Source organism: Otolemur garnettii, unplaced genomic scaffold (assembly GCF_000181295.1).
Source record: "Otolemur garnettii isolate 467f Iridium unplaced genomic scaffold, OtoGar3 scaffold00039, whole genome shotgun sequence".
NCBI lineage: Eukaryota > Metazoa > Chordata > Mammalia > Primates > Galagidae > Otolemur > Otolemur garnettii.
Genome location: NW_003852434.1, coordinates 13,485,181 through 13,497,351, shown reverse-complemented (window position 1 = coordinate 13,497,351; position 12,171 = coordinate 13,485,181). Strand labels below are relative to the sequence as shown.

Here is a 12,171-nt window from a genome sequence, read left to right as displayed (position 1 = left end):
AAAAAAAAAAAAAATTGGGGACCACATTTAAAAAAAATGTGGCAGGTTTTCAAAGGAAACTAATTAGTGCGAACTGTGCCAAGACCCTCTGCCTCAGGAAAACATGAGGTGTTTCTTGATGTCCAAAGTTGGGTTATATAATGAAAACTAAACACAGGACAAACAGCATAATCGTGATTTGCTCATAACATTTATTATTTCAGTATGACCAAGCCAAAAAAAAAACGTGTTTATCTGTCCTTGAACATTATTATGTCATAGCACAGTTTTAGGAAACCAAAGTCTTACTTGGCCTGTTACAAACACAAAATGCAATTGACTTTGGAACTAAGTGATTGCTGTTTTAGAACTACATTTTTACAAATTCTGCTTTAAGTTATAATAATTGTGATCAGTAGAATAAAAAGTCATGTATTATGTGTTGTATCACAACTACTTCAACATCAATGATGCCAAACCTCAAAAAATAGATTTATTTAAGTCAAAGCAAAAGAGAAAGTGTAGAAAGTAAGAAAAAAAGAACAAAGGAAAACAAATAATGAGCAAAGGACAATTTCTCAGATTCACTTCAAATTAAGTTTCAAAATACTTACTGACAGCACGTGCAGACACCGACCACCAAAATGATAAAAAACACCATAACTGCTATCAAACAAATCACCAAAATCTGTGCTCTGTCCCCTCTCAGGTAAAACAAGTCCACTTTCTCACACCTGGCCCCTGTGTAGCCGTCATCACAGCTAGAAAAATAAGATAAGAAGAGGGCAATAAGGCAAACAAAAATGCTAGACTTTTAGGAATCTCTACTTCCTTTTTGAAGAAATTAACATTTTCCTTACTTGAAATTAAGTAATGAAATTAATTAATATGGAACACGCTTTATTTTTAAAAAGCTGTACACCACTTTATTCATGAGGAATTTCACTTTCTTTGCTGAAAACTTGTTGTCACTTGGACATTGATATAACTAAATACACAAGAATGATGACAATTTCATGAAATTTATTTTAAAATTTTGAACCCTGACTTTAAAAAGGAGGAGATGCTGAAATTCCCTCCACAGCATTCCCAGTGCATAAAGACCTCCACAACCAGGGACTGAAAAATCTCCAGAATGTTCCCTTGCTTGGTAGGATAATGCAAACAGTGGATGTGGCCAAGCCCTCTTCTACATTACATAAGAATTACATTGTTTCACATGATTAAACATGGCGTGCGTTTGGAAGTTCATAACCCAGTGCCCAATACCTAGAAAGTGTTATTTCTACAGAGTCTCTCTTTCTATAACTTCTTCCCCCAGGTTCCAGCTTTACCACTTGGAGAGGGGGTGCGGGGGAGGAGGGGGCCCCACATTAGGGGATACTCTGCTATTACCCTTCTATGCACCGACCTCCCCCAAACACAGTGGGTCTTGTTCTGTCCCTTCCCTGTATCCTCCTGTCCACTGTCGGATCCCTAAAGCCCCCTGTGCAGGTCTGCCCAGCGTCCCTCCTCGCTTCCCTTTCCCCCAAAGCCCTCTTCACGCAGAGTGGCGAGAATGCCACCTGCTCCCCAGCGAAGCTGTCCTGTCCCTCACTCTCTCCAGCCCCATCTGAGCATACAGGTAGATGGAGCTTGTCTGGGCCCCAGCTGGCGACCTAATGGCTCAGTGATTTGAGAACAACGATAGAATTCTCCGAATTGTGTCAGAAGTTTAAAAGGTATATAAAAAGTTTGTTGACATTTTAACCCACATTATCTATTTAATATTATTACCTTGGCATTAATAAATTTTTTCTTTATTCTCACAGACATCTGTACTCAAAACACAGGGAGTTACTAGTCACATACATAATTGCTGAAATGCCAAAAGATTAAATTCTGCTTCTTGAGAAGATTTCTATGCAACCCCATTTTTCCTTAAGAAGGGGCCTGTTGCCAGGCTGTTTTACAGTTTATGCTTGACAGGAGCCAGGCGGAGAATTCCCACAACACCTGTATTTCTACAGGATGGAGATCCCTTAATGCTGATACTGAAGTTGATACAATTCTTCAAAAGCCAAACCAACAAAAACCACATCAGGTAACAGCTGTCAAGGAAGGGGAGGCCCAGTGCAAGCAAAGGGGGAAAGACATCCAAAGCCAATTACTGTAAAAGGACTCCAGGACCAAGAGACAGCAGCTTCCCACAGAGAGCTAGTTTCTTCATTCTAAGGTCAAAATAACAGGAAGAGAGCTTACAAATATCTTGAAATATCAAAACTCTGTGCACATAAGACTGGATCCCGGGTGGGGAGAGGATCACTTTTCATTGCAGGTAGTGGAGGGAGATGCTTCTTGTGAGTGTCTAAGGTCATGATTAAATTTCACAAATGTGGTCTCTTCCAATTAGCTTAAATATTTCTCTAAAAACTTACTACGAATGGTGTTTTTAAACAATAGCTTTACCCATAAAATGCACAGCAATTATGTGCTGCTGCTTTAGAATGTTTTTCTAATTATAAGCTCTGGGCTCAGTAGTTTAGCCGTGCTCTAATTGAATTTCTCAGCAAACAGTCCTTCCTGCAAGTGGCACCCAGCGAGGCCACGCTAGAAGGTCAGGCCTTAGCCTTGCTGGTGATAGTGGCTCACAGGTTATTTCACTCTTCAGCAGCCAGCGACATTTCAGCTGATGGTCATTTTCAGAGGATGCATCTCCCATATCAGAGAGAAAGAGAGGAAGCAAAAGTCTGTAATTGTTTACTAAATGGTGAATAAATGGGTTTTATTTCATAAACATCATATAAAATAAAACTTAAAAACAAAGTTAATTTTTAAAGGTATTCACGAGCCTTGAGGGCACTCCCAAATCAGGCTTTGGGATTGCTGTTACAAAACAACCACCAGCCACTGTTCTGGGAGATTTAGAAGTATTAACTAGCTTGTTATAACAACCTCGGAGGCATAGAGAAGCTTCGGGAATGGGGCCTGGATTCAAATGCAGGCAGTCTGGCCCCCAAGTTCATGCTCTTAAGATCAGCTAAATGAAATTTCTGCATATACAAATGAAATTATGTATCTGAAAAAAATTATCTTTATTTCAAGAAAATACTGAGGAGACTAACAGGGGATTCAAGATATTTGAAACAACTCATTTTTCATGTGAAAACAAAAGTCCACAGGGTGGCGCCTGTGGCTCAAAGGAGTAGGGCATTGGCCCCATATGCCAGAGGTGGTGGGTTCAAAAAAAAAAACAAAACAAAAACAAGAGTCTACAAAGTCCTATGATCTCAAGCAAAAGGAGATATTTCTGGTTTCACCAGATAGCACTGTCACCACTGACAAGACATTTTACGTGAATCTGTGCTATACTGAGCCACCTGCAAGCTCAGTCCCAGCCTAAATATCTACCGTTATCTCAATTGTGCAATTACGGAACCCTTACCCATGCCGGGTACCATAAGTGGTTTGGTATTTATTGTTTTGCTTGATCTTTAACACCTGAGAAGGACGTATTGTTATTCCCTTTTATGGATGATAGACCTGAGACTTGGGAAAAGCAAGTGACCCCCCATTGACACTGCTTACATATAATTGGTGAAAAGAAATTTTACCTTATTTCTATCTGACTTTAAAATCTATGCCTAATTTCACCTGCCTGTTATTTTTTCTGTATCATTCCACTGCTAAGAAGCTGCCCCTGGTGCTGTGGAGGCCTTGGCTTGGAAACATAATGGATTGTTTAGCTGGACTGTCATAGGAGCCCCGACTGAGCATCCCATAGTCACTTCCTACACACCTAGCGACCTTGGGGGCTGTCTGGCATTGGACACAAACAGATAAGCCACCAGCCGTGTGCTCTAGCTCACGGTCACAGAGGGTACAAGCCAAGAGACCAACAACTGTGCTCCAGTGGGTCACAGCTTTCACAGAAGTGTGACCTGATGCCAGGAAAGGGAGCTGTCACTCAGGCTGGGTGTGCACTGGGGCGGAGGAAGGCACGGAAGGGCTTGGGGGAGCTGGCGTGGAGATGCATCTCCAACCTCCAGTGAGAAGGAGCCTTCCCGCTGTGAGAAGGGCTTGTGTGATGAGCCATGAGCGGGCAAGTACAATTTCAGAGGAACGTTCGGGAAGATGGTGAGACACAGTAAATTAAGGCAGGATCAGAAGTACTATGGGGGCCACGGAAACAGTTTTAACCTCAAACTGAAGGGGACAAGCTGGTGAGGCAGATGGATTCACCACGGAAGTTTTTACTTAGAAGGCAGCAGTGTTAAAAAGCAGTACGTCTGCGGACAGAGGGACCAGTTAGAAAAATGTGCTACTGGGTCAAAGAGCGTTAATACTTTCAAAACTAAATACAGAGAGTGCCCCCCCAAAGTGTACACACTTTAAGAAAAGAAAAAGTTATTAAAATTTTAATAATATCTACTGATAACAAAAGATAAACACAAGCCAGGCCGAGCACCTCTTGTAATTGCAGAAGTCGAACGTGACTTGAGTAATTTACAAATTTAATGTGGTTATTTTCTTTCCTAAAATGTGCGTACATTTTGTGGGCATCGTCTGTGTATGTTCCCAACCCAGTGAGCAATTAAATAAAAATTTGTAAAAAGCTGTTCTCTTCTCCCCATCCATACACATACACGTTGCCCTATTTTCTTGCGTTAGCAATTCTTATCCTGTGCTAAGTATTTCCCATGCATATAGCTTTCTAGAATTATTTATAATTAAATTTCAAAAAAGCTCATGACTTAAAGTTTCCACAGAGTTTAGAATCACCATTCTGAGATACTTACAGAAAAGTGTGTACTGGGAAGTGTTCAAAGAACACAAACATTCTGTGAACTTGAGGTCAAAATTGGGCTTAAAAGAATCATCTTTCTTTTCTCTGAGTACAAGTACCAGATGGCACTTCAGAGATAACATATCTTTAGAATATATATATATATATAAAAAACAAGATGGGTAAAGCTTTGAGAGCACCTGAGTAAAATTAAACTTGGACTCTTAACTACAAAGAGTTGGAAAGAGAACTTTTATCCAGTACCTTGCAGTAGTGAGCAAGCTTTGCTAATCTCCATTTATAAATAAAACTGGCTCTTGATCCAGCAGGAATATCTTCATCTTTACATTAACTACCAACCACCCAACACTGGCCAGAGGCATTCATTTCCACCCGAACCACCCAGGAGACCATCTGAGCTGAAATGCATCCTTAGGGCTGGGCAAAGGCAGTTCTGTTTGCCAGGGAAGCACAGGACACAGCCCAGCCGGGAGGAGGACCTGGATTCTCACATGCTCGGATTTCAGCAGGAAAGTTTGAGTCAGTCTCTCCACAACTGGCTGCTGAACGGCACCTAAATGCCTCTGGGTGCAGGGCCGGGTGGAACTACCTCTGGACAGATGGCACGGTGGTCAGACTGCCCAGCCCCACCGCACCCCTGTGTGAGACTCCACACCCCCTTTGCTTGCTGGCAGGGAGCCCCACTTACACGCAGGAGGGCGTCTGCTCGGCCACCACGAAGCGGCATCTCCCTTTGATACAATAATGCTTGTACTTCCTGGGGCACCGGGAAAAGTGGCCTTTCCACTTTGGTAGTGGGGTAGTCGCTGGAAAATGAGAAGAGGTGATACATCAGCCCACTTTAAATGCCCATCGGTAGGCAGACTCCTCCTCCTCGCCTGCCGCCGGCTTTCTGTGGGGTTTCTCCAACCTCTCATTTTTTTCTCTTCTCTCTACCCTGGGACAAAAGTCAGACTTCTGTGGCCCCTAAAGATCTCTAGGGTTTGGGTCATGGGAACTGTGGCAGGAATGTTTCATACTTTAATGAAGATTTATTTGTATCCGACATAAAAGTTTCAGACCTTCTATGTCGCTGGGAGGGGAATACGTGTGTATGTTAAGCTCACCAGAGCCACGCGAGGGAAGGGTTTTGGGTTTTGATTCCCACTGTTGTCACGTAACCTCAACATTTCTATAGTGTTTCCTGAGTGCTAGATGTTGGTCTCCTTACTCATCGATTATCTCATTTCACGCTCACAGCAGCCCTGCCAGGTAAACACATTCTAATCTCCAACTTGGATAAGCACAGCATAATGTGTGGAGGTCAAGTCGGCTTCCAAGATCACACAGCTGGCAAGGGCCAGGACTGGGACTCAGGCCCGGGGACGCTGCCGCAGTGCCGCTCCTGACGGCCACACTCTGCATTCTGTCCAGCCAGCTGCTCACAGAGCCCTGTCACCTGCTCTCTGCCTGGTGCCCCTGAGGCCACACCTGCCCTGTGGGAAACTGTGCCCCTTTTTGGCCCATGGATGCTTTTCTTGCTCTCGGGGAAGAGGAAGACACTGGAAATGTCATGTCGAATTCCAGTCCTGAGCTGACTTCCTTGTCTCACCTTGTGAGAGCCTTAACTGCCTGATTTTCAACTGAGGACAGCAACATATAACAATTTCCCCATCATTGACATGTAAAACGTTTTAATAAGTAACAACTGTCAGGAGAGACAGTATAGAAACACTAACTAGCTGTCTCATCTGTTGCTTTACAACTGACATACATCTATACCCAGAGAAAACAACTAACAAGCCCACACCAGCCCAGGGTCAAATTTCCCACATTCAACATCAGTTTACATGATTCAAACCACCATCAGTTTACATGATTCAAATGCCTGGGGAGCCTAGAAGACCATGCTGTGTGTGCTGTAGATGGGCATTTCACACTAGGTTGGCGTGACACTGGCATCCTAACTGCATGGATGGTCCTTTTATCCACAGCAGTGACTACTAAGCTTCCTAATTAACATTGTGAAATGGGTACATAGAATTGCCCAGGGCCACCAGAGAGAAGAATCTCAAAGGACGTGGGATGATCTATACACCACAAATTCCTGAGGTGCCGGGTCACAGTGCAGCCCAGTTTCGGAGGATGGCAGAATGGGACTGAGGGACTGGCTGGCCTAGTTTTGCTGGTGACATGATCACCACCCATACCAACCACTTCTACCCCATGCCAGGCATTTGTCCCCTGTGATGGCTGTGAACAGAAGCCACTCAATGGACTCAGGTCAGAAGGACTGAAATGTCTCCCAGAAATAACAGCAAAATGTGTCAAGGCAAAGATCTGTGCATTTTGACAAATAAATTAAGTCAATGTCCATTTGTTGAGTGTTCTGTACGCCCGGAGCCCTGGAATAAGCGCTGGACAGCATCAGGGAAATAAGGAATGTCCTATCTAACCATCTAAATTGGCATGACAGGATGAATTAAAAACAACAGTGAGCAACCAGCCAGTAACAACAACCACCACAGTCACCAGGTAACAGCTGTAGTACCTGGAAACTGTGGAAGGAACCCTGGACTAGGAGGAAGGAAATCTGTGCTTGATCTTAGGCTCTGCCTTTCAGGAGCTGCATGGGTCTGAGCTGTTCATGCTGTCTGAACCTTTGTTTCCTCGCCTGGAAACTGAAGATGATAACATCCACCTTGAAGGGCTGGTAAGCGGTGCAAATAGGACATATATGTGGAAGTTCTTAGCAAAGTTCCTGTGAGAGTAAGGTTCGCACAAATGGGTTGATTCTAGACTTCTGAAAATCTTGGCAGTCCTAAAATCCATCTTACTAGAGTATGAAGAGTGTTTACCTAATCAAAGAAAAAAATTTCTGGGAAGTGTAGATATTAGGAAGAGGTAAGAAAGCAGTCAAGAGATGGAGACCATCAAGGACAGGGACATGGGGTGAGGACCACACAGGCCCAGTGGAGAGGAGAGGGGGGATTCACCTGCAACGGAAGGGCCATGAAGGGGACCCAGTGCAGAGATGAGGGGGGATTCAACTGCAACGAAAGGGCCATGGAGGGGCCATGGCTGTGAACATAACCCAGCATCCTCCGAGGCCGGTAGGCTCAAGTGTTTACACTGGTAACACAAGGCAGGAGCGAGCGGAGGATGTTTCTTACACAAGAAATTAAATAGTGTGTATGAAAGCACTTTGAATTGCAAAGCATTCAACCCCCATATTGGATGGGAATACAGGCTGGATTAGAATAGGGAGATGTGGGGGATGAGCACCACGGAGTCTGACCCCTGCAGACACGCGCCATGTGGGCCGAGCTGGGGGAGTGGAGGGCAAGGATATGATCTCAGCCAGGTATAAGGACAGATCTAGCCTGAGCCAGAAAGGCCTCTCCTGCTTTGCAAAGCATCCCTGCCTTTAAATATAAATCACTTGGCTGCACCCCTAACCTTCACTAACTCCTCTAGACGCTGCGCCCCTTTAAGTGCACCCAGACTTTTAATGAACTCCACGCAGAGTACGATACTGAAAAACAAATTAGCCAGCAGCTGCTGGCAGCAGTGATTTGGTCAGGCTCAGTTCATCGGCGCAGCACAAATCTGTGCCAGGGCAGCGTTGCCGGGTCCTCTTTTGATGGCTCACAGAGTCCCTCCTTTGCCAAATAAACCTGCTCTTCAGTCCTCCCGGCGTTGTTTAGATTTAAAAACCTTTCCATGCCACTAGGCAGAAAATGCCCAGTGATTTCTCTATGGAACTTTAAAAGCTGAAAGAAAAATAAATCACACATAACCACCACCAAAAAAACTCTACAAAATAACAGATGGGCTGGCCTCCTTGTCTCCCGTGGACGTGGGAGCTTAACGGCATTCTCCCTCCAGAGCGGGAGCAGTTCCTTTTCACCCAGTATTCATCAAGGTCACGTCATCTGAAAACTGAACAACTGTGAAACCTACATTCTCTGCCGTTGATGATGTTATAGAGCAAGCAGGGGGAAAATCCACCCTTCCACTCCAGAGATGTTTACCAGGAAGCAGGAAAAGTGAATTGTATGAGGAAGAACGATCAGTCCCAAGGGTTGTGTTTCTCTGTTGAGAAGTGAAAGACAAAGTCTTGAAAATGTAGCAGCCAGGAAGATTCCCCTGATCCCAGGAGTGGGAGGATTTAGTTGATTTCTCCCTCCCACCTTACCCTTTCCAACCCACATTCCCAGAACCAAAACAATCCCCTGGGGGTGAAGACTGTCCCACATAATTTCACTGGGAAACTTCATCTACTAGTGGGCCAGGACACAACAAAACCTCTCACGTGGAGGGCCACCACAGGTAACAGGTCTCACTCTCTTCACAGGACACCATAGTCCAAAAACTCTAGAAGCCAATTAAGTGAGGAACCATCAGGGTTACCACAGGACAATGTGTGTAAAAAGCTAATTCCAAGAGTTTGCAAAAGGGATTGAAAAGAAGGACATGCTTGTTAGATCAAACTGGCAGTTAGGTGAGGAGGAGTGGTCATCCAGCATGGGCCAGGAGGATGGTCAGATGAGGAGTGGTCATCCAGCATGGGCCAGCAAGATGGTTAGGTGAGGAGAGGTCATCCAGCATGGGCCAGGAGGACGGTCAGATGAGGAGCAGTCATCCAGCATGGGCTGGGAGGATGGTCAGAGGAGGAGCGGTCATCCAGTGTGGCCCAGGAGGATGGTTAGATGAGGAGTGGTCATCCAGCGTGGGCCAGGAGGATGGTCAGACAATAGCCAAGACATCCCTAAGTGGGGGATGCAACAGACCCCGAAGGGACTTAGTGTCCATACAGAGTCTGCCTCAGTCTGGTGAATGCTCTGGTTAAACACAGATGGTTCCTTAGTCTCCATTTATATGAATCCCAATCTCAAGACAGAGGAGGCCTAGTGATGCCTTTGTGATTAAAACTCTTCAGAATGGATACATTAGGCTTAATTTTATAAAATTTTGCCTATGTAACAGTACCCATTATAAAACCATTTAATGATTTTGTAAATGACATTAATATTAGCAATTATTCTGAAGTCAGCTTTAAGAGCAATCTATACTACAATTATTATTCCAATGCCATTTTAAAATATTTATTACAGTGGCCTTAATCTCCTAATACAGCTAGCCCCATAGGTAGACATAGTTAAATCTCCATGTAACAGATTTAAAGAGGAATGCTAAATGCCGAAATAGGAGTCCCAATGTGTTAATAAGGAGAGAGAGAAAGGAAAACAAATAAATATGAATTAATCTTCCCACACAAATATCTGACCTAAAAAAAGAATAGTACAGAAGAGACAGCGTACAGGGTGGCAGGGAGTTTGGAGGCAAGTTTCTTCCTGGTCTACAGCAGAGCCCTGGGCCTTGGGCTTCTGCTCCTTGGTGTCCAGGCATCTTCCCAGTACAGATTTCCTCAATTCATAACCTTCTTAAGCCAAAATGTGCAGAAGGAATTTTTATATTGTAAAAAGTTATTCTTTTCTTATCTTACCTATTGTCTCTCTAACTGAGGGGAATGTAAATTTGCAGAGCCCTTGAAGCAATAACAAATCAGAAATGTATTATGACTGAGAATTCCCATTTGTCTGACATCCACGGAAATTTCCTACAGAACAGTGACACGGGAGGTTGCATCTCACAGGCCTACTTGTGAAAGCTTTCTGAGCTTCTAGGATTTACTTGTATTTGGGATGGGGAGAGAGATGCCGGGAGGGCCCTGCCAACCACTTCTGAGCTCGCAGGGCTGGGCCTTCACATAGAACTGCACTTTTTCACTCTATCCATTAAAAAGAAAAGAATCAATGTTAAACTGTGAGCACATTTGAATGTGTTTAAAAATTTTCCTGGCTGGAGGAAAACAAAGATCAATGAACAGGAGAAAAACTTTTATTTGCTTTTGTTTTTAAGAATGGGCATGGTGGAATTCACACGTGTGTGATTTCTGCTTGGCTGGTTCTCCTCTGCTGGTTTGTGCTCACCTCTCTCAGCCTCCAGAATTCTGCATCAGGGCCCACTGTTTTCCCAGCCTTTCTCCCCTCTACACTTTCTCCGGGCCATCTCCCCAAGTCTTCTGTCTTTCAGCACATCTTTGGACAACAATTTCTGCATTTAGTTTCCATTCCAGCTATCTTCCCTCTTTGCAAATGTCCAACTAACATCTCCCCTGGAATATGACTTAACTGGAATTTCAATGTAATCCTTCCAAAATAGAATTTTGATTTCCCCCCTTTCAAACCTGGTCTTTCCTTATTTTAGAATGTAATATCTATTCTTTCTGTTACGTAGGCTGAAAGTCTTGGAGTCATCTTGATTTCTTTCTCTAGCTGTACGTCCAACTCATTCAGAATGGACGCAGAACCATCCTGCCAGCTCCAGTTCCCTGGTCTGAGCCTGACAGCTCTCCAGGCAGGAAGTGGTCACCATAGCAAAACCCCTGACCAGTCTCTCCTTGCTTCTGCCTGTGCCCTCTTAACCATCAATCTGCACATATAAACTAAATAATGCCATTAAAACTCTCCCAGAGTAAAATCTGAGGCCGTATCATCCTTGGTGAAGTTCGACATGACGCCCCCGCCCCGCCCCGTTACCTCTCCTCCCTCTGTGTTCCGACCCAGACCCCGTCTCTGACCACGTTGCTCACTGCTGCGTTCCTCGCACCCAGAACAGAGCCAGCTGCGTGGCGTGCTACTACCCTAACCAGTAGCAGAGTGAATGAACGCCTCAGTCAAGTCAGGAAGGTGACACACTACAAACAAAGTGCTTACAAGAGGAAAATTACATAATCAGTTAGAAACAGGAACGCTCCTCAGGACCCTCTGCTCCATGTCTTCACTCGGTAGGTTCCAAACCCAGTCTTAAGTGACTTGTGACACTTGCACACTCAACAGAGGACACCTATTCCTGCTCCATGTTAATCTCTCTTTCAAGAACCTACTGACCTCGTCTGGACTTTACTTTCAAATAATTACCCTTTTAGGATTTTTCTCACATGTTCCCCATTTTGATCTTCCCATATCAGTCTCGCAGGATTAACAATATGCATCTGGATACGTCCCCTCCACATTCATTGTCACTATTCTGCTCACTGTGTGACCTTGACAAGTCACCTCATCTCTCTGTGCCTCCATTTCCTCTGCGGGAGGGACAACAGACGCACCACTGAGGATCAGATGAATGGCTACCTGCAAAACAACTGGCACTTGGCACAGGGCCGGAGGCTGACAGGTCACAGATGCTATTTTTTTTTCTTTGTGAAAAGTGTAGCTATTAGTGATGATGTGGTTTCTGTGTCCTAGGTGCGTAAAACTATAATAAAATGTCAAAGGAAGGAAGGAAAGACTGGACAAAGGAAAGAAGGAAAAAGGCAAGAAAGAAAAGAGGAAAAGAAGGAGAAAGGGAAGGAGCATGGA

General features: G+C 44.4%; 1 protein-coding gene across 1 annotated transcript in view; it reads right to left on the bottom strand.

Moving 5' to 3' along the window:
- BTC (betacellulin) overlaps nucleotides 1–12,171 on the bottom strand; it is a 46,374-nt gene that overhangs the window by 2,823 nt on the left and 31,380 nt on the right. Inside the window, exons 3-4 of the mRNA XM_012805318.2 lie at nucleotides 5,454–5,571; nucleotides 594–740 (exon numbers count right to left, since the gene is read on the bottom strand). Of these exons, the coding sequence (XP_012660772.1) occupies nucleotides 594–740; nucleotides 5,454–5,571 (265 nt within the window). The remainder of the gene's footprint in view (nucleotides 1–593; nucleotides 741–5,453; nucleotides 5,572–12,171) is intronic.